The sequence below is a fragment of the Chamaea fasciata genome, unplaced genomic scaffold, assembly GCF_029207755.1.
Source record: "Chamaea fasciata isolate MVZ Bird 193981 ecotype frontalis unplaced genomic scaffold, bChaFas1.0.hap1 SCAF_8, whole genome shotgun sequence".
NCBI lineage: Eukaryota > Metazoa > Chordata > Aves > Passeriformes > Sylviidae > Chamaea > Chamaea fasciata.
The window spans coordinates 2,473,794-2,500,317 of record NW_027094093.1 but is presented as its reverse complement, the minus strand read 5'-3'; the positions used below and the strand labels follow the sequence as shown (position 1 = coordinate 2,500,317).

Here is a 26,524-nt window from a genome sequence, read left to right as displayed (position 1 = left end):
GGGGAGAATAACTGTTTTTAATGAAAGCTGCCATATTTTTGGCCAGGAGATCTGTCACTCACTCCACAGGCGCTTCCAGAACTCTTAGATACACACCCATTGGGGCCCAGCTGACTTACTGCTTTTTAATTTATCAATTTGCGCCATTACTGGCTCTTCTGACGTGCCAGGTCCTGAACAATCCTTCATCTTTATTGCTGGCATGGAGTGACAGGATCTGAGCAGCCACAGGAGAAGGAAGCAGGTGGGGCTCAACGAAAGCACCAAGACTCAAGTGAAGAACAAGCTGCGACCAACAAGTTTTCTTGTCTTTATTTAGAAAGAGACCTATACAATATAGCAGCCTCTCTCTGCAGTACTTTACAGCTTTTTTGTTCCTTTTTTTTTTTAATTTTTTGATTTTTATTTTTAATTATTCAGAATACTGTACAGCTGACACAAAAAATCTCGACGTGGGGAGAGAGAGAGAGAGAGAGAGGAAAGGGGAACATAATACAAACTGGCATACTTAATCAAACCCAAATCATAGGAAACAACAAGCAAAGTGAAATGTTTGTCAATCGGTTTAATTACAGTACAAACAATATAAATAAAGCATTGAGTCATTGTAAAACAAACTTGCCGGATGAGGTAATATAAAAACAACAACGAAAGACTTTTTTTTTTTTTCCTTTTTTTTTTTTAGAATTTCCACACTGTCTCGTCATCATTTATACATTATTATTTACAGAAACAGAAAACAAACAAAAATAAAACCCCAAGAACCCAAACCTTGCTATAAAGCCTGCCACGTGCTAGGTACCTCCTGCCTCTACCCTGAGCAGGCGTTCCCTGCTCACCTGGGCTCCCTCCCTACTCAACTGGAAAGACAAACACCACCAAGCAGAAAGACCTGAAAGATTTGGGGGCTGAACACGAAATCCAGCCTTTGCAGGCGGCCACAGGTGGGAGCTGCTCAGGTGCGGGCCAAGAATTTGGGGAACACTCAAATCCTGCTGAAGCCGAGGGGTTTCAGTAAGGCAGTAGGAGCTGCAGATCCGAGCTCTTGGCCATTCCAAGCCGAGTCAAAACCACCACAAAACAAGTCCCTGGTGCTTTAGGGGACTCTCCTCCCCCAAATACCCCTCCTCAGTCTGCGCACTCACGTGCAGTCTACGAGTGAAAGGTGCTCTTGACAGTGACAGCAAAAGGGAGCTGGGCCAAACCCTGGGAACCTGCACGGAGCTGTGTGCTTTCAGAGGATGGCTACATCCTCTTCCTCAGCAGATTCCATGGAGAATCCAGCTGAGTCCCTGGTTACCTCGGGAAAAAAACACTGGTGGGGGTGGGGGGCTTTCAACAGCATTTCAAAGGAATTGTAGGAGCGGGGAATGAGAGACCCTCCCATGGTTTCTGCACAGCCCCTCCCTGCCCTGCCACGTCTGCCCTCTTCCTACGGATTCCCCTGCAAGGACAGGACACCCAAGCCAGGCTGGAAATGGAGCCAACACCACTGGGTCAGGCATTCCCAGCCCGCTGCAGGTGAAGTTTGGGGTCCCCCCACAGCAAAATTTTGGAGCCAGTCACGGCCAAGAATACGTAGAGGGAGGGACGAGGAGCTGCCCGTGGGGAAGAACCCACCTGGAGACAGCTCTGAGGAACACCTCACCTGGAAACACCTCCCTGTTAATTCTCAACAGCCCCAAAAGGCAGCGGGACCTGAAGTGTTGCTGAATCCCCAACAGCTCACTGCTCCCACACTCAGCCAGAAAGATGAGCCTCAAGCAAATTTATACCAAAAGGGCCTCTGAAATGCAAGGCTCTGTCCTTTCTACCTTTGGAATCTCCTTCCCTGGAGCTTCCTATCCCCTGGGCTGGCGAGTTGGGATTTCTCCTCTCCAGCAAGGGAGGGATTTCTCCCCTCCAGTCCTGGGGGCCAAGCTCAAGGTCTTCCCAAGCTGAATGTTGCTGCCCGAAGGAGTTGGACTTTCGGAAAAACCTCTGAGGCTGCAGCAAGCCTGGACCTCATCTCCCTGCACCTCTCTCACCCTCCATCCTGCCTCCCGGGAAGTGAGGTCTGACTCCAGCTGGGCAAGTTTCCCGTTTGGAAACTTCCAAGCAAAGCCTGGCTCCAGCTCCTGGCAGTGATTAAGGGGGTTCACTGACAGCAGTGTGAGGAGCAGGCACCAGCACACACACACAGAGCAAGTGCAAAGTGACCTCCAGGTGACACCTGAGGGCTCAGGACACCCTGGCTGCACTTCATCCACCGGTTCAACTCAGCTCAACCCCTACATTTGGGATGCAGATGCCCAAAAACCCCACAGTCAGCACCAAAACCCTTCCTTGGTCCTGCAGGAGTTCGGGGTTTGCCTTCAGCACAGACGGGACGTGACCGAGCCGTCTCTGAAGGGTTTTCCTCCTCGTACCCTGCAATTCCTGAGGACCATAGGAATGTTTTCGGCTACTTCAGCTCTCAGGAACAACAGAAAACCCACACGGATCAGTTCTGGAAAGCGGGGAAGAGCTGAGGGTGCATTCACTGGCAGCAAGCAACGTGGCCACCATCCCCAAGGCATGCCATGAGACCTCTGAAGCATCCCCCACCCACCCCCCCTTCCCCTTTTGTACAGGACACACAGATGGAAAAATGAGTAGCTCTGAAGCACTGCAGAACAGCCAGTCCTGGAAGCTAAAAACAAAACCACATCCAGAAAATCCATAGCTGAGGGAAAGCTGAGGCTCTGCCTGCCAACAGAAGCGACTGCTGCCGCCTGAACGTGCCACGGGGTTTGGGGTACAGGCAGGCACGGGGAGATGAAGAGGTTTAAACTCCTGAAATGTACAAAGACACCTTTATTTTATCCATCCGCAAGTGGAATTCTCCCTCCTGAACATGGCAGTAAACGATGGGAGTTCATTCACCCACACACCTTGCTGTCACCCTGAAACGGAACACGGGGCCAAAAACATGCTTGGCGATTTGGGGCTGAAGATGGCCCTAAAAAAAAAAAATCCCAAACCGGCCTTTTACTTTTCAGAAATCATGCAATTCCCCTCTCAAAGTGTGAACTATTCACAGCTCCTGACGCTCTCGGCCAAAACCCCTCGAACCTCCCTTTAAAGCATGGGACAGATTCAGTCAGCTCAAGATAAGCTGTCCCAATATTTACTTTAAACACTGGCCCATGCTAAACAACAAAGCAAAACCTAGAAATATCCTAAACCAACAAATTCACCCATCTACAACTTTGGATGTGTTGCTCTATGACCTCTATTATTTTTTTCCAACAGGAGATTATTTTCCAATAAAAACCATTCAAGCCAACCTTCTTTTTAGGTAGCTTGAAACTCAAAACTCCCAGCAGAACCTCTTAATTTGGGGCACTTCAGTGTTTCTTTTCCACCTGGAAAAGAACTTTACTCCGGAGCACTTTTGTTTTCTTTTCCTGTTGTGCAGCAAACACCAGAACATCCAAAGCCGGGTTTTCTAAGAAGTAAATTTTACCCACAGATCATGGAGGATGGGAGGTGTGGAACTGAGGATCCAGGCCCAACAGGCAGAGATCCCACCTAAGGATGGGTGCAGCAGCCTCTGGAGGGGGAAGGAAGATGCCTGACGACGAGGTAAGGATGGGGAAGTTGTCTCCTCCCCAGCCAAGCCGCCCCAAAGTTTGGTCCCCAACGCTCTCCTCCTTTCCCTCGAGTGTCCCCGCTGACGACAACCCCTTAACTGAACATGAAATGAGCATTTCACCCACAACAAACCCCCAAAACCATCCCTGTTAAGGTGCAAAGGCGGCTCCCCGAGACGTTTGGGAAGGGCCCCTCGGGGACCCCCTTGTGAAATCTGTGCTTGTCTCCACTACCACTACTTTATACTAGAAACTACAAATCACTTCATTTCTCCCGATCTCCATACAAATATAAAAGCTGAAGCTATTCCAACCCCATATAATCTAATTATTCTACATTACAGTGCCAGAGATCACTTCCAAGCCCGGATCTGCATTCCCACCTCGACTCCTCTCCCTACGTGCCTCGGCCCTCTCTGGCCCAGGGAAATCTCCAAGTGCAGCTAAAGCTTTTTATTTATTTTTTTATTCTTTTTTTTTTTTTTTTTTACACTAACACACATAATTTGAGGGAAGGGGGACAAGACAGCAAATTAAACAATGGTAATGTTTACATGGCTATTTTACACTGCGCCCAAATGCTTCCAAACCCTCTCCACCTTCCAGGAGCTCACCCGGCTTTCTGAGCAGCACCAAGGTTCTCCAGGCTTATCTTTATTTATTTTATTTTTTTTTATTTTTTTTTCTTTTTCTCCCTGCTCCTTTTTTACCACCAAAATTGGAAATCTGGTAATGGGGGCCCTTGGCCAAATCTCTGCACTCAGGGCAGGACCCTGAATTTTCCTAAGATTGGGTCTTTTTTCTTCATGAAGAGCAAGGAGGAGAAAACCCTCCCTGGCAATTCCCAGGTTCAGGTGTGACACATCTGACTGAATTCCACAGCAATCGGCCAAAGACAGGAGGGAATACAGAAACAGCAATGGCTGGCTCTCTTCTGGTGTTCTAGTCATGGATAAAGTGCAGAGGAAAGGGGATTTCAAGGTACCTGGGATGAGGGGAAGGATTAAATGGGGGTGCAATGACAACCGCTGCCGCAGCCTCCAGAGAAAACAGCTTTGGCTGCCGGGTTTCTGCTGGGATTTCTCATGGACTGGGTCACAGTCAGGGCTTGTTCTGTTCCCAGCACGCTCAAAGGGTGTGAACTGCCCGGCAAGAGGGTTCTAGAAAAGCAACGAGAGTGGCTAAACACAAGGCAAGGAGCAGGAGAATGGAGTTAATGACGATTCCTGTGGGATCTCCAAGTGCCAGGAGACCTTGCCTGATTCTGCACCTGGACGGCTCCAAGAGCAGCCTCTGCCAAGTGCAAACCCATGCCCTGAAAAGCCTGTGGAGCTCCCAAAGCCAAGGCCCACCAGCCAAGGAGAGCTTCCTCCATCCCTGCCTGGGTGGGAGGGACTTTCCTCCCTGTGCTCCACCCTGCAGGGATCAACTTGGTAACAACGGCCCTGGGTGGCCTCACGGGGCAGGGCCCTTCCAACTCAGGATATTCTGGGATCTCCTGACTTTCCAAGGGAGCTCTGCAGGGCTGGGAATCCTCCCCACGGACTCCCACACGGACACTGCTTCAACATGGTTATGCCAACACTTACGGGAAAACCACGTTTAGGTTAAAAGCGACCGTGTTACCACCTAATTGAAGTATTACTTGGCTTGCCTGGACGTATATTTTTTTTTCTTGTAATACACTGGAATTTCCTCTCCTAAAAATATTCCGTGCTTTTTCAAGGGTTGCCCTCAGAAGATTTTTAGGGAAGGAGCACGTAATCTGTGTACCCGAAATCTGCCTGGTTGTCCTTGTTTCTCAAACATCACCCTGAGCCTTGCCAGAGGAAGGAGAGCATTAAACGATGTACAGAAAATAATCTCAATTAGGAAAAAAAACCAAAACCAACCCAGCTCTGAAACAGAATGTGCACTGAGAACTCTGCCCACTGTGGGTTTGAAACACTGCACTTGGTTTTTGGGATACAAATGGCCTGGATGCTCCTGGGGGGAGCAACAGGCAGCTCTAGCACCTCTGGGATTGCCATTCCTGAATCCCTGCTGTGGCAAAGCTCCTGAGCACCAGCACACAGAGGGTTTCACAGCATCCCCTTCAGCTGCACATCAGCTGGGCTGTCCCCTCCCTGAGGGACCACCTGTAAGTACCAAACATCAGGAATGGTGGAGAAATGGCAGTTCAAACGAACCCCTATTCTGAATTAAAAAAAAAATAAAAAAAAATTACATTATTTAGAAGCATCCCAGTGGAAAGGGGATCAGCTGTGTCTGGTGCAGTCAGCCTAGGCTGGCTGGAGAAAGATTCCCTCCCTCCAAATACTCAAAGGTCTAGAAAACAACAAAGTACAAAAGGACAACACCACCAAAGAGGAGAAGCTGGTCAATATTCTTGTGCTTCCACCCTGAGGCTCGTTTTTCTGCCACAATTTTACCTCAAATCCATATTTTTTCTTTTTTTTTTTTTTCCTTTTTTGTTTTCCTTAAGATAACCACATCGCATTTTTTCCTTTGCATTTTGTGCACATCGGTTTACTGAGCAACTGCTCCCCCCATCTGTGTGCTGAATGGAACCCAGAGCCCCAAGGAAGAGCACCACCAAAGGCTTGGGAAATACACAGGAGCAGGTAGAGTTGCAAAGGACTATGCTGTGTGCACCTCACTGCCTTCACCTAATTGCTCCTTGGCCATCGAATTCAGTTGAGTTTTCAGCTGTCTCCATGATAAACCCTGCCCCCATACCCACATTGCCATATGCCGTTAAAAAAAACAAACAAACAAAAAAAAAACAAATTTAAAAAAAAAATCACTTTTCTGCCTGCCAAAACCTCTGCATCCCCACGCCAGAATCCTGCTAGTGGGGAGCAGGAGAAGACCAAAAGAATCTGATAAGCATTAAAACTTGGAATAGCAATGAAGTGTCCAGGCTACCTGCACAAGCCGTTGCTCTTGCCGCAAGCAGCGGGGCTGGGAGCGGAGCGCCGCCGTGCCCTGCCCGCCGCGGTGAAGGTTATCAATTCTGAGCTTAATCAAACCGGATCTTCCCCCAGCCAGAATGGGGCTTTTTGTCTTGGCTTGTGAAAGCTTCCTGACTTCGGGAGCAAAGTGTATTTACAGCGCTGAGGAGCAGCCTCTTTTTTCCTTTCTAAAAGCTCTCACATGCTTCTTTTTCCCCTCCCTGTGCCCTGATCTTCTGATATGTTGCTTCTCACAGGCTTTGGAAAGAAGAGTTCACTGCTGGGAATATTATCAATGCACAATAATGATCTGTAACCCAGATCCTAACTAGTTGCACATTATTTAGTTCACATCCATTACAGCTTATAAATTAACAGAGATGTCATCTTCTGTACAAAAAAAAAAAAAAATCAATGTATATTTACGGTCTTTTTTTTATTCAAATAGATTTTAAATACATAGAATCTAGAGACACAATACAAAAAAATCTGTATAAGTTAGGCAATGCATCACAGGAGTGACCAAAAACTCAACACAATTTACCTTGGCAAAATGACAGAACCTATTTCTGCTGGCTGAAAACATAACAACAAAAAACCAAAAAAAACCCCCCAAACCTTTAATGCGTTTATTAATTTCACCAAACGTACTTGAAATGTTGTTCTCCGTAGCGGTATTCATTATTCCTTTCTGTGTTTCAGGCTTACTCTTATTTATTTTTTCCATTTTGTTTTTACACCGAGGAGACTGCAGTCAAATAACACTCAGCAACTCATTTCCTCTCTTTGGACTGAAAAATTAAACAGATACTAAATTATGACAGTGAATTTAGAAAGGAGGGCTCCGAGGGCTCGAAAGAACATGTCTGAGATAATATGATGCTTCTAAGAATATTGCAATCACATCCAAGCAATCACCGAAGCGTGCCATGTAACTACCTCCTCAGCTAATATGCTTTTTTCTCCGTGATGACTAATCATGTTCTATTAAACAGCAGTAATGCTGGAAGAACTCAACTATACAAGTGTAATGAAGCCAGTATTCTCCCCGGACAGATTAGCTACAACTGATTTGACACATACCATCATAGGAGCTTCAAACCTGACAAACTCTGTGCTTGCTTCTGATTTATGCCGTCAAGCTCTTCAGGAGAAGAGAATGGAAATCCAGGCGTCGCCGCGTTCGGTAGAGGTGAAATGTTCTGATGTGCTTTACTGTCAGCTCGGGAAAGTCACCGTCTCTCCTTCCTTCTGCTCCGGCTCGCCTCTCCCGCCGCCCGTCCCTCGGCGCCCCGGGGCTGCCGCGTGTCCCCGGGGCCGGAGCCCCGCGCGACGCCCGCGCCCTCCGGGCCCGGCGGCGGGCGCCCAAACAACCGACGGCCCGCGCTCCGCCTCGGCCCCTCCGCGCTCCGCCTGGGACTCGGGGCGGGCCCGAGGGGAAAGGGAGAAGGAGAGTTACCAGACTCACAGAGCGGAGCTGCGATGGGGATGGAGGAATGCGAGGCTGCGGATGTGACTCGGGTCAGCGAACACGCGAGTGAGCTCCCCTCAGATGATGGTGGGCATCCTCCCGCCGCTGTTGTTGCGGTTGTTGTTCTTCCTGGACAGGTTGGGGGTGGCCATGAGGGCGAAGCGCTCGTCGGGGCAGCCGTACTGCAGCAGCACGTCGATGCACTCCTGGCTGGAGGCCTGCCGGGCGTAGGCCAGCGCCGTGTTCCCGTGCGCGTCGCGCGCCATCACGTCCACGCCGTACTGCGGGGACAGGAGAGGGGAGTCGTGGCGTTAGGATTTCGGCACGGCGGTTGGGATCGGATCGAAGGGACGATGAGGGAGCGGGCAGGAGAGCAGCCTGGCAGCACTGAGCCACGTGCGGGAAAAACGTTTCTCGAGGGAGGGAGTCGGACGTGTGGGACAAAATCTGCCCCGGCGGTGTTGCAAGCTAAGGGAATCTCTCCTTCCTCGTTTCCCATGCTCTCCTTCACTTCCCAACAAGAAGCACAAACACGCTTTTCTACCGCGGTGCCGCCCTTTGCAAGTGTGCAGAGAGGAACACACCCTCAGGCCGTGGTCCTTGTGAAGCCCTCCAGGGGCAGGCCCTGCTCAGGCCACGGCACAGCCCTGCCCCGGCAGCGAGCCCTTGCCCAGATCAGAGCTGCCCTCACCCAGATCAGAGCTGCCCTTGCCCAGATCAGAGCTGCCCTTGCCCAGATCAGAGCTGCCCTTACCCAGATCAGAGCTGCCCGTACCCAGATCAGAGCTGCCCGTACCCAGACGAGGAGCTGCCCTCACCCAGATCAGAGCTGCCCGTACCCAGATCAGAGCTGCCCTCACCCAGATCAGAGCTGCCCGTACCCAGATCAGAGCTGCCCGTACCCAGATCAGAGCTGCCCGTACCCAGATCAGAGCTGCCCGTACCCAGATCAGAGCTGCCCGTACCCAGATCAGAGCTGCCCTTCCCCAGATCAGAGCTGCCCTTGCCCAGATCAGAGCTGCCCTTACCCAGATCAGAGCTGCCCTTACCCAGATCAGAGCTGCCCTTACCCAGATCAGAGCTGCCCGTACCCAGATCAGAGCTGCCTGTACCCAGATCAGAGCTGCCCGTACCCAGATCAGAGCTGCCCTTCCCCAGATCAGAGCTGCCCTTCCCCAGATCAGAGCTGCCCGTACCCAGATCAGAGCTGCCCTTCCCCAGATCAGAGCTGCCCTTCCCCAGATCAGAGCTGCCCGTACCCAGATCAGAGCTGCCCTTCCCCAGATCAGAGCTGCCCTTACCCAGATCAGAGCTGCCCGTACCCAGATCAGAGCTGCCCTTACCCAGATCAGAGCTGCCCGTACCCAGATCAGAGCTGCCCGTACCCAGATCAGAGCTGCCCTTACCCAGATCAGAGCTGCCCGTACCCAGATCAGAGCTGCCCGTACCCAGATCAGAGCTGCCCTTACCCAGATCAGAGCTGCCCGTACCCAGATCAGAGCTGCCCGTACCCAGATCAGAGCTGCCTGTACCCAGATCAGAGCTGCCCTTACCCAGATCAGAGCTGCCCGTACCCAGATCAGAGCTGCCCTTCCCCAGATCAGAGCTGCCCTTACCCAGATCAGAGCTGCCCTTCCCCAGATCAGAGCTGCCCGTACCCAGATCAGAGCTGCCCTTCCCCAGATCAGAGCTGCCCGTACCCAGATCAGAGCTGCCCGTACCCAGATCAGAGCTGCCCGTACCCAGATCAGAGCTGCCTGTACCCAGATCAGAGCTGCCCTTACCCAGATCAGAGCTGCCCGTACCCAGATCAGAGCTGCCCGTACCCAGATCAGAGCTGCCCGTACCCAGATCAGAGCTGCCCGTACCCAGATCAGAGCTGCCCTTACCCAGATCAGAGCTGCCCGTACCCAGATCAGAGCTGCCCGTACCCAGATCAGAGCTGCCCGTACCCAGATCAGAGCTGCCCGTACCCAGATCAGAGCTGCCCGTACCCAGATCAGAGCTGCCCTCACCCAGATCAGAGCTGCCCGTACCCAGATCAGAGCTGCCCGTACCCAGATCAGAGCTGCCCGTACCCAGATCAGAGCTGCCCTTACCCAGATCAGAGCTGCCCGTACCCAGATCTGAGCTGCCCTTACCCAGATGAGGAGCTGCAGCAGCACCACGTTGCCCTTGCGGCAGGCCAGGTGCAGGGCGGTGCGCCCGTCCCCGTCCCCGCAGGTCTCGTTCACCTCCTCGCGCGTGCCGTGGGCCAGCAGCAGGATCACCGTCCGCAAGTCCTCCTCGGCCGTGGCCCTCAGGAGATGCTGGCCCAGGGAGAGCTCCAGGCACTGCAGCGGGGCGAGGAAGAGCTTCTGCTCATACTTGGCGCGTATCCAGAGCTCTTTTTCTTCCCTAGGGAAGCCAGAGGGGACAGGTCACTCTCACCTGGTGTCGCAGCCAACAAAAGGAGGTTATTTCCCCTTTCAAATTTATGTCAAGAAAGCCCTCACAGGAACAGTTCACCCAAACCTTGTATTTTTAGCAATAATTGTGTTGTCCACCTTGCTGTTCCTGAGCCAGTGCTCCTTGATGGATGCTGTGCCCACGGGGTTGTAGGATCACAACAGCCAGGAGGTCTTCAAAAACCCTGGGCCAGCAAGAGGTCAGGGCAAGAGCCCTGGCTGCCACAAAGACCAAAGACACGACAAGCAGCCGGGTTCCACTTAAAGAGTGGAAAATACACTGAAAAAACCCCGCACCCGATTTCCGTACCCCAGACCAGAAGTAACTAAATGGGGGCTTTGTCCCCCTTCGAGCTGAGTAATGTTCCTAAAGGCATAAGGATGATTCCTCTTGTTTTCCTAAAATTCAAGCCAGTGCTTTGAAGCACCTTTTCCCCCTGGTATATCAAAGAACCATCAGAAGCTTGCTGGTGCTATCAGGTTACAGCAGAACAAGGACTACAAACAAGGCCCTCCACTCCCCGTTTCAAAAATTACCATACAATTACATGATCCGAGAGCACCAGCCCCAGACAAAGTCCCATTTAGAGGTCCCTCAGGTAATCTGCTCAGCCTGTGAAAACCACAAACATCACCTGAGCCAGGCAACTGGGTCCTGGTGACAGATTCTCTCCTCTGGAATACAAAAGGCCAAGCTCTGTTTACGCCTTTCAGCCGTGTTTACACTGCTCCCAGTAATCTAGTGTCAGGTTAGCCCTAATCTGTTTTTAAATACTTATGTAAACATCTCCTTCCACCAGCAAATCTGGATTAGTTTTGCATCATTTCCTGGGACATGTGGAGTGACCTTGCTGTGACCTGCCTGGATGCTTTCAGGCACAGCTTCCCAAAGCAGGCACAGCTTCCCTGCCCCGGCCACAGTTTACCCCACAAACAGGGCTTTTCTTCAGAGCAAAAGTGCAAACACAAAATTGACCCAGGGAGTGCTTCTTTTACCTCAAACCTCTGAGTGACTCTTGCCAGCTAAAAGACACACCAAAAAACCCCCTCCACAGCCCATTTGGGCAGTTGCAAATTAACCTTTGATGGCAGGATCTGATAAATGGAGTATCACTGCAGGTATTCCAGATGGAGAGGAGAAAGAAAAGGAGTTCTGTTATCAGAATCTTTAATTCGTGGTTTTTCCAATTGCATTTTTTAAAGGTAAAAAGCCAAACTAGAACCAGTGCCACGAAAGGGATAAAATAACATGCGATTATCTGCAATAAAATGGGCAAAACGGGCATTCTTGCAACAGTTCTACTCCCAGTATCCATCCAGATTACCTTCAGGGATGTTAGCAAAGATCTCACACGTTTTTTCAACACACACAGAGGTACTGAGAATATAACCAACACATCCACTACGCGTTTAAAACGTGCCAGACTGGAAAATGAGGTGATTCAACCTGTGCTCTTCACCCACCACAACACACACCAGGGCTCTGGGCATTTATTTTTCATATGTCCATACATCCTAAAGGCAAAATATTCCTCAAATATGTAAGTAGTATTTTTTTTAGCTTAGTCAAGGGTCTGCAAATGAATCCTCCTCTCCCCCAGACCATCTTTGGAGTGAGAGAAACTCTTGGCTCCTATCAGAGCACTGGTTGCTGTGATTGCCATGGCTCAAGAAAAAGTCCCTTTTCATTTATTTGACTCAAATCTCCCACTTCCAATCACCATTCAGCCTAGACTGTAATAGTGACATTAAGCAGAGAGAATAACTGCCGAGTTCAGGCAGAGGCTCTCAAAGCTTGAGGCTGCTGGTTCACAAATCCATCAGCACGAGTTTCACATTTGCTGTGCGTCACGTGGGCAATGCTGATGCTCTCCTGGAAGGATGCAAGAAAGAGAGAGAGGGGTTCCCCAGTCCTGCCCGGTTTTGTCCTACAGCCTCAAAAGGCATGGGAGAGAACAGGAAACTCTCTTTCAAAGTCAGTGTCACAGGAAGGCTGCCACCTGCCCAGTGCTGGGCACCAAATGACTTCACTCAGTAAGGTCCAGTGCCACCTTTGGAGTCACATCAAGGGTTGTGGTGGAACTATAAATCAAAATAAAGGTGTTTCAGAGGCCTCAGGCATTTGGGGCAGCACATCACTGGCTGAGTGAGATTTAGGTCTTTTTCAACAGTACAAACTGGGCACGAGGAAGACTTGGATTTCAGGGCAGAAAACAAAAACCTCATCAGAGGTAGAAGGAAAAGCACACTGGGCTACACCTCATGGAGAGCCACAACACAGGGACTGCTTTCCAACGAGCGTCTAGAGAGCCAATGTCCACAAACATCCTCCCTCCACCTCTGGCACAAACCATTTAATTTGGATGGGAAGTCGTGGGGACTTTCCTGGGAGACAGCTGCAGCTCCGCCAGTCGCATTCATCTCAGAAACCCTGACAACAAGACATAAATACTGCAATTGTTGCTCTGATGCCCCAATTTCACTTCTGGGATCCACAGCTTGTCTTCTTGGGTTGAGGTTTCATTTCCCCCAAGGAAGGCCAGTCCAAGAGCAGAGTTGTCAGCAGTAGATCACTTAACCTCATTGCAGTTCCCCGGAGGACCACTGCTCACATCCCCTGTTAGTTAATGAGCTAAAAAATGAATTATTGGAGCGGTCAGCAATAAGCAGGAAGAGGAGGCACAGTGTTTCATTTCAGCCAGCACTGACATACCTTTAAATAAATCAACGGAGTAAGAGAACGAGGAAGTGTGAGGGAGAGCAACTCATCAGGAGAAAGACATTGAACCAGTCCCTAAAATAAAGGCTGGTAAATATTTCCCTCTTTTCCTCCCTTAATTGCAATCCTGGCAATTCTAAATGACCCTCTCCAGACACTTCCAGCTGTAGTTGCCAAAGCCAAACCAAGACTCTTTCAGTGAACTTTCAAGAGTGGAGTCCTTGTCTCAGGACCAAATGAAAGCCGGTGTGCTGCAGAAGCCACATCTTCACGTGCTCTGACGGTCCCAATGACACCAAACGCTGGAGACGGTCTGAGCCGCCTCTTCCTCACATGCAGCAAAATGAACAGGTTACAAGCTCCTAGATAAACTGAGAGAAATGAGTAACAGAGCCCCAAAGTCAGATGTTCCTTGAACGTCTTTTCTCTCTAAAGATCTGCCGTCAAACCTCGATCTGTATCTGCTGGCACAGGCTCCAAACCTCACTGGTTACACAAGGGGTAAATGCGGCAGAGGATCACTGCAAAGCACTCCACAGAACCAGGAATGAGTCACTAACCTTGTCCAGAAAGTGCCACCGAGCTCTGTGCTCCTGCAGGAGTCTCCATCACTCGTGGACCCCAAGAACACACAGTGGTGTGAATAAAGAAATCCCTGCTGCAGCAGCAACCGCACATAGGTAAAAGGTTATTAGAAACAGATGAAAATTTCAGTTCTCGGTTTATTTTGATCTAATTAGGTGCTTGCTTCTCAAGATAATGTCCAATTATTTAAATTACTCTGCCAGCCACATCACATCATTATTATGTGGAAACATAAATACTGGGCACTGGAAGGGGGGAGGGTAAGCAGGGAGCATCAGAGAAGAGAAAAAGCAGATTTGCTCTGAGCACAGCCTGGCTCCAGGAGCTGCACTGTGTTCCCCAGCCGTGGGTTTGCAATGGAGATGCTCCTTGAGAAGCCCACGTCCTACACAGCTCAGCCCCATCATGTGGTGCACTGGGTTTTGCACCCTACAAATCCCAACAGAAGCCTCACCCTGTTGGTATCCACTCTCCATCCCGACTCCTCCTCACCCCCATTCGCCTCTGCCTTTACCTCCATTTGTCCCTCACAGATATTTGGCGCAGTGACATCAGGAGGCAAACACGAAGAGGATGTGCAGGGTGGGAAAAAAAAGTCGTGTTCGTACAGTGACCCAGAACTGCCTGAGCAGGCAACAGCACGTGGCTGGAGAGCCTGGGAACTTGCCATCAGAATTCCACAGCTCCAGAGCAAGAGCAGCCTTGCTCTTCCCAAAGCATGACTAAAAGGATGACTAAAACGTCGTGTCGTTATCTGGAGTTACTCACCACTTGCTAAAAAGCTGGATCAAATTCTGAAGGTTGAATTAGAAAGACAGTGGACAGCAGGTATTTACCATGGCACAGCATTGATTTCTCACCACCAGAAATAAGAGCAGGCTTCTTACAGGCACTTTGAAGTTTTATCCTCCACACCTCTGACAACACTGAAAAGCTCCTGAATTTTTTTCATCCTTTCTTTTCTCTCGCTAAAGGAACTAATTCTGTAAGAGAGGAGGTCTCTCAGTGGTGTCTCCACGGTCGCTGTGCAGGTGCTGTGCCCGTGTGTTGCCATTTCTGGTTGCTCACTGAAGTACAACCCTTTAACGCTGTGGTAACCTGGCCAGCTCAGCAAGAGCTCTGCCAAATTTCCTCTCCTGTTGGCCAGCTGACAAGGTTAATGTGTCTCTTCCAAGAAAATGAAGTAAATCTAACCCACTGCACCTCCCAAACTCCTGGAAGAGCCCCAGGATGTGTCATTAGCTTCGTGGTCCAGCACACAAGGAGCACACATCACCTAATGACCGGCGCCGGGCAGCTGGATGTGCCGGGGCTTCCCGATTAAACCACCCCCTCTGTGATGATCCCAATAAATGGCACTGCTTTGGACAGAGCTGGTGATGCAGTGTTGGGATGGGTAAAAGGAAAACATCGGGGTGGGGAGGGGGGGACGGATGGGATTGAAATGTTGGAGAAAGGTTCACGATGCTTTTAATTGCAACAGCAAAAGGGGGGAGAAGAAGAGAGGGAGAGAAGAAAGGGGCTAGCAGCAAGGAATTTCCAAAGTGCCTTCCTGCCCTGAGCAAAGCAGGAACTGGGAGGAGAGGCATGGAAGAAGAGCTGGGAACAATATGCTGAGAAAACACAGGGGCTTCCTCTCTCTCTGCAGGAGAAGACCCCTCTGCTGCATTGCAAAGGCAGCGCTGAGCAGCTGAGCGGCTCCGCGCCCCGCATGCCTTCTCCGCCCGGCCGCGTTGCTAAGGGGGAAGGCACGAGCCCACCGGGAATATCCAGGTCCCTGGCAAACAAGAGGGCTCCAGACAGCAAACAAAGACCGATGGGTATTTATTCCTTAATTACGGGCAGCTTTGAAGAAACGAGTCCACTGTAAATCCCGCCTGCCGAGGGAACGGACCGCGATTTATGTGTGCCGGGGCAAAGAGGAAATAAATATCTCTCTGGCTCCTGATCAATATTATGAGTGTTTTGCCAACCTACAGGATGTTTTATGAGCTGTAAGGACAGAAAGGGATCATTAATAATTAAATAAAGTCAACCTATTAAGCTTATTACTTCTTACAAGTTAAACATCCCTGACGGACGAAGGGCAGCCCCACAGGAAAGCCGTGGATCAGCCAACCCGAATCTCGCCTTGGACTCTGGTACAAGAGAGCAGTGTGGTAACCGAGCCTGGAAATGATTTAGTTACTGTCTGAACTTATCTGCCTGGGGACTGTGTTCAACCCAATCTTCAAACTTTTGTCCAGGGGACAGACAATTCAGGGCTGCAAAATCCTGCCAAATTCAGGCTACTTCTCCTACTCTCAGTCCTTTTCAACCAAACCAAACCAAACCAAACCAAACCAAACCAAACCAAACCAAACCAAACCAAACCAAACCAAACCAAACCAAAAAGGCACAAATCCCCGGAAAGTGTTCAAGGCCAGGCTGGCTCTGAGTAACCTGGTCTAGTGGAAGACAGCCCTGCCCATGGCAGGAGACTGGAATGAGATGATCCTCAAGGTCCTTTCCAACCCGCACCATTCCAGGATTCTATGAAATAAAGGTGGTTTCCCACCAGCAGCACCTCGCACTGTCAGGGACTCGTTTCCTGAAGCCCCCAGCTCTGGACCTTCTCCACCATTAACTCTCCTATTCCATTTTCCAGTTTTCCTTTCACAGCTGTGCGTTTCAGGGGGAAAAGCAAGCCCTGCTGTGTGTGAGGGACAGAGATCACCCATTTGTGCAGAGCCCAATGCGCTTCTCCAATTAATCCCATCTTGCCTGACACTTACCAATATCATTTTTTTGGATTTGGTGGAGCTCCTCCACCTTTTTCCCTCTCTCCCGACAGCATTCCCCTACACAGGGCTCCGAAACAGCTGCCATTTCTGCACGGGTAGGTTACCCCTCCGTGGAGCAAGCAGCACCACTCCTTGAAGCGTTAATACACCCGCAGGATTTATCGCTGACCAACGTTAACGACCAGCCTGGCCGAGACATCAAGGTTTACTGACTTCAGGCTTTTCAGATAAATACCCTGCAATTGTGGGCTCTGATTTATCACAGAAAATTGAAGCCAACTTCTGTTTTCATTGCACGACACTCCACCTAATAATTTTTAAGGTTTACTCGATAAAATATATCACACATGAGCTTTACTCCGTGTAAAGTTAAGCAAAAACCGTGTGACATACAACAGCAGGGGATACTGTGGGTACCAACATAAGGCTTATTAAATTGAGAATGAAGATCCTAAGGGTGACAACTCTAAGCCCTGCAAGTTGTTTAAGTCTTTTCTCAATAAAAATCCAGGTTTTTACTTTGTTCTGTGCAACTATGTGAAAACAGTCCCTAGAGATTTAATAAAAGGCTTGAAGAATGCCATAAGTTTTTCTTTTCCTCTAACCCCGAAAGCCCCAGAATTTTTTGAAACAGCATTGTCAGCAACATTTCAGAGGGAAAAACCCTAACAATGGGAAACCCTAAGGATATAGAGCTCATCACTGTCCTGAGTACACCACAGAGACAATCAGAGGGCTGCAGCACCTCTGCTATGAGGAAAAGTTAAGAATGTTGGGAATGTTCAGCCTGGAAAAGAGAAGGCCCAGGGGAGACCTCATTGTGGCCTTCCAGTTCCTGAAGGGAGTCAACAACAAAAATGGGGAGAGCTGTTTACGAGGGTCTGGAGTGACAGTGCAAGGGGGAATGGGTTTAAACTGACAGAGAGTGGGTTTAGATGGGACAGCGGGAAGAAATTCCTCCCTGGGAGGTTAGGGAGGCCCTGGCACTGGGTGCCCAGAGAAGCTGTGGCCGCCCCTGGATCCCTGGAAGTGTCCAAGGCCAGGATGGATGGAGCTTGGAACAGCCTGGGACAGTGGAAGGTGTCCCTGCCCAGGGCAGGGGGTGGCACTGGATGAGCTTTAAGGTCTTACCCAACTCACACCATTCTGTGACTCTGTGATTTTAAACACACAGCTCAGTGAAAATAATTTAAAAAGCACCGTGAAAAGTGGAGGAAGATGGATTTCTCCTCAGGTTTGTAAGGAGAGACTTCATGAGAGTCTGGAATGCAAAAACCAGGAACAATAGCACCCTCAGACCCACTCTCTGCTGACCAACAGGAAAGTTCCTGAGTTCAGGATCTGATTCCTTTCATATGCTGGCACATCAGTATCAAGGTAAACATCCATGCAAAAATTAACCCGAACCATATCACTGTGCTGGCTACCCAAAAAAAAGGAGACTGATAAATGAGTTATCACTATGTGGTTCTAGACACACAGGTGGGCTGCTTCCATTTCTTGGGTGGTCAACCTCAACACTTGGGCACACCACAAGTGTTACCTAAGAAAGGCAAAAAGCTGCAACAGTTGCATGGAAATGCTAAAACCAAACGGTGTATTAGCTTCTTGCTGTTTTCAGTAATAAATCTATATACGCAGGGAATAGTAATTGGAAACACGTACCTAACGCCTTTCATTACTTGTGTGTAACCACACTTAACCTGATGTCTTAAGTGTATAAATCAAACTGCATTGTGCCAGTACCTAAACACAGAGTGGAAATTTCAATTTGCCGTTTGATCTACAGTCACTCGAGTTAGAAGATTCCATTAATTTCCAATTTGTTAACATTAATTTTCTCCTATAGCAAGGCCGTGCTTAACGCAGAAGCGTTTTAAGCAGAGCTCGGGAAACCACTACTTATTTCTTTGAAAAGGGAGGGGGGGAAAGAAAATAAAACTCCTTTCTCAAAGGTGGTGGACGGGGAGTGACACGCAAATACTGCAAGGCATAAATCTCAATAATGTGTGCCAGGTGAGAGCTGGAGCGAGGTGTGTGTGAGGTGCCCCCACTGCTGAGCAGTGCGGCGTGGAGCAGGGCTGTGCTCCCCCATCACAGCACATTAGGGATACCATAACAGTCGCCGGTGTGAGCTGCTTTGGAACAGATCCCATGGCAAACACGCCGAGGAAGAGAAATGGAGCTTTCCCTCTGCTCGCCCTGCTGGAAAGCGAAGGAGCAGCACAACTCTGAGTGCCTCACATAAATAACGGGCCGGGGGGAAACCCCTCGGAGGGGGCTGACAAACTTCCGGAGTAGAAAGAGATCTCAAAGGAGACTTTGCTTGAGGCTTCCATGGCAGGATCAATCGGGTGGGAAAAGACGTCTAGGATCATCAAGTCCTACCGATCCTAAATGGAAAAAAACACATTGTGGGCTTCAGGAGAACCCCATCTTTACCTGAACATCAAAAACTGGAAGAGGACGGTCTAATCGCAGTGCCTCACAAGACCTTCAGAAATGTTTCCTGATCCTTTGTTAACAGTAAATCCTACAGTTTGGTTCGCAAGGAAAAACAAAAGTCCTTTCACCGCGCTTTAATGGTATCTTAATTCCAGCAGAAGCAGTAAGATGATGCTCTTTGGAGTATTTGGGAAAAAAGAACACCCTCTTACCATTACACTGAATTTATGTAAGACATAAAAGAGAAAATACAAGTAATAAACGTTGTATTTGAGCACAGACTCTGAAGAAAAACACATTTGGAGCAGCAAGCAAATAAAACCAACTGCTTGCTCTGCACAAGTCAGCGCTGGGAGGGAGGCGAGTTTGGAGGGGAAGGTCCAAGGGCTGGGAAGCAGCTGGACAATCCCTGTGGGCAGCGTTTCTGGGATCCACATCCTAAAGATGCTGTCCTCTCGCTGTCCAACTCTTCCCAAGTGACTTGGAGCTCGCTCTTGTGCTCCCCTCACCTTCTGACATGTCCTCATTTGCATATCAAGTATCACAGGATCCTAAAATTTGGAAAAGACCTCCAAGATCAAGTCCAGCCTTCAACCAAACACCACTGTGCCCAAGGCACTTATTTCTGTGTCCACTCATTCCCTGAACGCGTCCAGGGATGGTGACCCCTCCACCTCCCTGGGCAGCCCCTTCTAACGCTTAATCACTCTCTCAGTGAAGAAATTTCCCAAATATCCAATGTAAACCATCTCACTGATGCCAAGGACTCTACAGAAATTGCTGATGTCATCGGACTCTTCCATCAGTCTCATTTATCAACGGCTGTTTTTATTTAGGAAAAAAAATGATGCCTTTCTTTTGGCAAGTTAGAGATCCCAAAGTATTCCCTCTCTTCAGCAAGCAGTGGGACTTCCCTCCACCTCTGTTTCAGTGGGTTGCACTGATGCCCTTCTCAAACCATAAATCATAATTAGTTAAAGAAAGAATGTTAGTAGACCTGCTCATGCTTCTGGAAAAGCAAAGCAGATGAAGAATTTCCTTAGAATAAAACGGGATGAAGACTTGAGAGTCCTCAGCAGTTAACACCTAAAGAAATCCGTGAGCTTCCTCTGACTGAAACCTGACATCCCAATGCTTTTTTTTTGTCTGTTTGTGTATTTCCAACAAGGGGATGTGCAACTCTGGGGTTGCCCAAATGGGCCCCAAAGAGGTGAGATTAGAGATGGACGTGGCTTTCGGAAGACATGGGAGTGCTCAGGTCCTGCTGAGGCTTTTCCAGTGCACCTTTGACTATTAATCACTTGCAAAGCTTTAAGCCTGTATGATTTACAAGCCATAAGGTGGATGTTTGACAGCGGGAAACCCACAGAAAACCTGACAGCAAAGAAAATCGGCACTGGAGACACCTGCCAAAAGTGACAGCAAGTTCCACTTGGAGAGTAACTCAGAGCTGTGCAGGAATTTAAAAGCTGAATTAAAGCCAGAATTGAGGAATTAAAGCCTCTTGCCCAAGTGTTCCTGGTGCATAAGTGCTCCCTCTCTCTCTCTCTCTCTCTCTCTCTCCCAGCTACTTCCCTGCAAATCCCTCTTCGGGCCACATTTGGAAATAATTTGGAAATTATTTAAAAAAGATAAAATGTCCCTAATCTGTTACCAATTAGAAGAAACATGTGAATATTATTTTCTAATTTGTGACTCAATCTTAAAAGCGAACTCGCTGACATAATTACACTGGCTCCTGAATATTCCTATTGTGCTCCTTAAAAAAAACCAAAAAACCCACCAAAACTGAACAGTGGGTATGTCCTCTACTGCCCGAGACGCCCTGGGGCTGAATGTATCAATAAGAACCATCAAAGCCCTGGACGTGGGCTGCCAAAAAACTGTAATTTCTGCTCCCTGGCAGCTGCAGCCAAGCGGATCCGTTCCCTCCTGATGGTCTTTGTGCAGCTTGGGTTTGTGGCGAGTCAGGGTGAGCCAAGGAGGCACAAGTTGAGTGGCCAACACGAGGTATCCAAGCCGTCCACTGCACAAGTGACCCCTTCCAGCTGCAGGAGCTCCAAGCCAGGATTTATGAGAGCAGCGATGGAGATTTCTTTGTAAAACCCAGACGCGGCATGACTTGAGTGAGTAACTCCTGAAAATTGGTAATTTCCTGGTGGTTAGCAGGAGAAGGCCCACCAATGGGGAAGCAGAAGCTGCTAATAAATTTATAGTGCGTTATATGTCAATTAGACCCCCTCAGCCCTTCAAGAGGCAGCACCACCAATCAGGTTATCATTCCACAAATGTACTCTTTAGGGCTGAGCTCATCACAAATCAATCCTGCATTTCAAGTGCAATTTTCATTAGCGTTACCCGGGACTGCACTGGTGAAACAATGCAGGCAGGTATTTCCCTTCTCCCCACCGAGCACCCTTCCCCGACGTCTCGTGCACAGCTATTTGCTCCTCCTCGTGCACAGCCACGTCTCGACTTCAAATGGTAAATAATCATTCTGAATACCACATTAATCCTGCGCCGAACCAGATTTATTACACGCGTCACACGCGGGAGTTTTGCCGTCACTCGCAAGCCAGCCGTGAACCCCGTGCTTAAATTACATCCCTGCACCTGACCGTGCACCATGCAAGGCTCTGTCAGTACCAGGAGTCAGCAGCTCCCTCGGCTCCCCACCCTGTGACATCCACAAGTGTCAAGACACCCAACGCTGTTCGTTTGGGAATTCAGGAAAAGGAAAAATACAGCAGTAAATACTCCGTAAGGTTTAGCATCTGCTTTAAACCTCTGGCCACAGCTTAAATCACAGCTTTTCCCAAACAACACTGCGTTTGGGATGCTCTTTGCTTCATTTTTGCTGAACAAGGCTGGAAACAGCCTTTAGTTTTAGGTGTGTGACCTACGGCAGCATGGAGATGCCTCATGCTCAGGAGCACAGGGCAACCTGAGTCACCAGGAATGCATTTTCCTTTTCTTTTGCTTCTCAAGCCAGGTTCAGACCTCAGAGAAGCACACGCGGAAACCTATCAGAGAATATCCTGAGTTGGAAGGGACCCACAAGGATCATCCAGTCCAACCCCTGGCCCTGCATGGACACCCCAACAATCCCACCCCGTGCATCCCTGCGAGTGATATCCAAATGTTCCTTGAGCTCCTGCAGGCTTGAGGCCATGACCAACCCAACCTGGGCCAACCCCAGATGGGGTTACAAATGTAACATCCCTGTTAGGTGGACTTAAAGAACAAGGACCTGCTAATGCAAGAATTCCCCCAGCAACTTTCACTTCCCTGCCTCTCAGCCAGGTAAGGTCCCCTCGAGTCACGGTAGGACCAAATTTTACTCCCTCAACTGCCCCCGCCCCCGTTCATTTTAAATTTTATGGAGTCTCCTCACAAAAAAACTCCACAACGTTGGAAGAGCAGTGCCTGATGCCTCAAGCCTTGGGCTGTCACCTGCATCTTATTTCTACTTAACCTCTTAAATAACATTGGAATTCACTTTGTCCCCTGATGGGCGCTGTAATGAGAACCCTCTGTCAATCACGGCTCCATTAGCCGGGACAGACTTTCACTTCCTGAAACAATTTATTGGATTCCCAGAAGCGAATGGGCCTTGCCCCTTTTGAGCGGGGTTTTTTTGGGGGAGCTATTCAGCGGGAGCGGGTGTCCCTTCTGTCCCTGCTGAGCGGGGCATTGTTCCCCCCGTTGGCTCATGGAAACGGCTTCCTGAGCTGACCCACCTCTCCTTGTCCCGGCCAGGCCGAGTGTTTGCCAAAAACTTCTTTGGGCTGCTCAGTTCACCGGCGCCACACAAAACCCACCAGCTGTTTCCAGCCACTGGGGCAGCGGGAGAAGCCAATCCCAACGTTAACCCCTTCCCAACAAAACCCCGAGACCTGGAGCCCGTCATCCCCAGGGCAGAGGAGCGGGACTCCAAGGTAGCTCCCTCTTCCTTAAAAAGCAGGATCTGCTCTCATTTAGCATGAAACCAAAGGCAATTTTGTTTTCCTCTTCCTCTCTCTTGGCCACAACTCAAATTGCAGCTCAAAGAAAAAATCTTACTAATAGAGGCTAAAAGCACTTTGGCTGGAACATTATCTTGAGAGGAGAATTTCCATTTCCCCGAGTGTGTGCAGTCCTTACGAGGTTCATTTGCAATGAGTCTATCTGTTTTGATGAGATAATAAAATGCATTTTATTTAAAAATATCTCCATTTCCACCCCCCCCCCCACAAAGGAATTTAAATGGTCAGTTAATCTTTCTGCTTCAGAAACAACCCACCGAGTAAATAAAAGAGGGCTCAAGATTATATAAACCAAGATTTTTTCCCTATTCTAACACTAGTCTCGAAGACCAAAATACAGATGCACCTGGGCATTGGCTGTGTGCCTTTTTAGTATAAATCAGTTTAACTTTTAGCCTGGGAAAAGGAAAAAAAAAAAAAATGGAAACAAGATGATAGTTATCTCCAGCCTTCTGTGATTCTCGAGTCAATAGTAAATGGGGGGACTCGTTAGTGCCATGGTGATCCAATCAGGATGAAATTATGCAGTCATGTAAGAAATAATATCTATTAGGCTAATTTAATCAACGAATACTTTACAGATGAATTAGAATGCAGAATCCAATTATTTCAAACATTTGGACTGTCAGCCGCTGTGTTTTTGAAGCGGTGGAAGGGGAGAAAAGGAAGGCTTAAGGATCCTTTCAAGACGAGGGTGGCTGGGCTGTGTTTGCAGCAGGAGAGCTGGAACAGCAGAAAACTGACAGCCACAATCAGCACCTTCCCTGGCTCCTGGGGCACCTTCCTCTGGGATGCTGGCATGGACAGCTTGATCTGCTCCCTGCACTGGCTCAGAATGACGGTCCCAAGTCTCGGTGATTTCCCCTGGCCAGTCACCCTTTAAAAGGAAGGTTCACACTCTAATGTCCAGGGGTCTTGTGTTACTGGAAGGGAAGATGTGCCCCGGGTTGGTGCACAACATCCTGGCGCTGCCCAGCTCCGTGGATTACACGTGGCATTTGTTCCCTTGGAAAACCAAGGTGTTCCTTTATGGCACCATGCAAAGAGGAATGAGACAGACAGAACTACTGCCAGGAGGGGAAATTAGTTCAAAACACCACTTGACCCAAAAAGGAGGGGACAAAACTGGGGGCTGTGAGGACACAAACCATGATCCAGCCTGACTCAACATCTGCTCTGCTAATGCTTTGTCAAACCATGAGAGGAACGTGAAGCTTGCCAGAAAACCGTCATTGCTCCACCGAAGAGACTTAGGGATTGGCTCCCTGCTGCAGAACAAAGGCACATCCCACCCTCTCTGTGGAGAACATTCTTCCCAATCCACTGGAATTGCTGCTTCATAAAGGAAAAACAGTTGGCACCCTCTGCATTTTGAGTAACAGAACGGTTGGGGTTGGAAGGAACCTTCAAGACCACCTCATTCCAACCCCTCTGCCATGGGCAGGGACACCTTTCACCATCCCAGGTTGCTCAGAGCCTTGTGGAGCAAGCATCTCACACACACACCCAGCCTCATCACACAGGGCCTGCCCATCCCATTTGCCATCAGAGCACTTATTCCAAGACCTGAAGATGGCAAAGGTGCCATGTTTTGCTCAAGTCTGCAACACAAAAATGACACTTTTCCCTCCCTCTCACCATTAGCAGAAGTTACTTGTTGGTACGGAGAAAAACAAGGCTGCAAGAAAGTGATGGATAATTCAACCATGCGGAATATCTTTCACAAAGAGCTGAATGAGCTTCACAACAGGGCTTAAACTGAAAAAATTGATTTCCCTCTCTGGCTTTCAGCTTTCCTTTGACTGTTTGAGCATCATCATGGAGAACAGAGCAAGCCTGGTGCAGAGTGTGGATGCCCCACTGCTCTGTGAGGTCTGCGCTGTGATTCCCAATGTACCTGTGATCCAAACATTTTTCTGCCCTGTCACCTGGAGCCGTAAATGGGCTCTCCTGCTTATTTAAACATTTAATGCTCTTCTGATGCCCAAATTATGACTGTTTCCCATGATGGATTAGCATAGAACACAGCAGTGACAATTTTCTGCAATCTGTGGAATATCAAATTTTGATTACTTCAGGAGGAGAAAATAAAGTTATAAGCAAACTGATTGATAAGGAGCAGAGGAATACTTCATGTGGTGGCTCATTGGGAGCCTTGATGAATGCCTGGCAGGACTGTGATGAGTCCCCACAGAAGACATGCAATAACTCTGAGGAGATTTAAAGTATTTATTGCTCAAATAAAACCAAACCAAGTGACACAGGTACGTGAAGCAGCACCAGGTGATTACAATCCGCTGATCAAGACCAAGAGCAATTCCAATTTTTTTGCAGAGCAAAAAACCAAACTAATTCTCCAGCTTGCCTACAGAACACTGATGGTTATTTTGGGAATTTTGGATGCTGGCTTTCTTCAATGAGGAATGGGGCTGTTCCAGAGTCAGGTCTTTATGGTGGATTATCTTCTAGTCAATGCTGGCAGTTGTTCTGCTTTTGGGTGGCAAATTATTTAGCAGTTCCTTCTTCAGATAAAACTATTATCTATCTATCTATCTATCTATCTATCTATCTATCTATCTATCTATCTAATCGATCCCATAAAGCTACAATACATACAAAATATATGAGGTTGGACTTGATGATCTTGGAGGTCCTGCCCATCTTAATGATTCCATGATTTTCTCTCCCTCCTCAGGCACATATCCCCTGGGCCCCACTTCCTTCCAGCAGCAGCTTTTCCAGCTGTAAGACTGAGAGCAATTCCCAAAGGAGCATCCCTACCATGGTGCAAGCACTGCCTTTTGCTCCCCAGCAAGGTGTAGGGAGAGCTCCTCTGAAGGGATGAACTGCTCTCTCCTCAATCACAAATCTCTCTCGTTCAGGGCTTCCACGGCAATAACACGTCAACAATCTCCCTGTGCTGGCAGAGGCAGATGTGACCCCTTCACTCTGAAACAGTTGCTGAGCCGTGTCTCCGTGAGAATCCCTAAAGCTCTCCGCGAGCGCCAAGGGACTTTGTATTAAAAGCATCCTCCCTAAAACAGTTCAGACTGAAGGAACCTTCTGAGAGGTACAAGGGAGGAAAAAAGCCCCCAGTGAAGAGCATGATGCATTTGAAGGGAGGGCTGCAGCAGAAGCACCTTTTCCTTCAGAGAAGGAAGCTCACTTGAGCCCACGGCGCTGTTTTGCTATTAAAAAAGGCACTTGCAGTTAAGTGGTGAAGAGAACTGTTTTTTTTAAAATTTATTTATTTTCAGTTTACTATTTCTGGGCAGGGTTGATGGATGTTTTGGACAGAAGGGGCTGAAAGGAGGCTTTGTGAGCCAGGATGATTAAAACAGTTGTCCTGAGCTGAGTTTGTCTATTTTGAAAAGAAGTGGGGCAGACTCTCAACCAATCCATCAGCAATCCACCACCGGCAGACGCAGGCACTGATTAGACACGACAGCTTTGCAACAGGTTTGAAATCAAAGTGCAGTCA

The 26,524-nt window shown here is 48.8% G+C and overlaps 1 protein-coding gene across 9 annotated transcripts in view; it reads right to left on the bottom strand.

The window, feature by feature from the left end:
* Positions 1-287: 287 nt before the first annotated feature.
* The window catches only part of AGAP1 (ArfGAP with GTPase domain, ankyrin repeat and PH domain 1), a 308,736-nt gene continuing 282,499 nt past the window's right edge, over positions 288-26,524 (bottom strand). For all 9 annotated transcript variants that reach the window (XM_066189389.1, XM_066189390.1, XM_066189391.1 and 6 more), the window contains 2 exons: positions 10,181-10,436; positions 288-8,320 (listed from right to left, as the gene is read on the bottom strand). In XM_066189389.1, the coding sequence (XP_066045486.1) occupies positions 8,117-8,320; positions 10,181-10,436 (460 nt within the window). In that variant the 3' untranslated portion in view covers positions 288-8,116. The remainder of the gene's footprint in view (positions 8,321-10,180; positions 10,437-26,524) is intronic.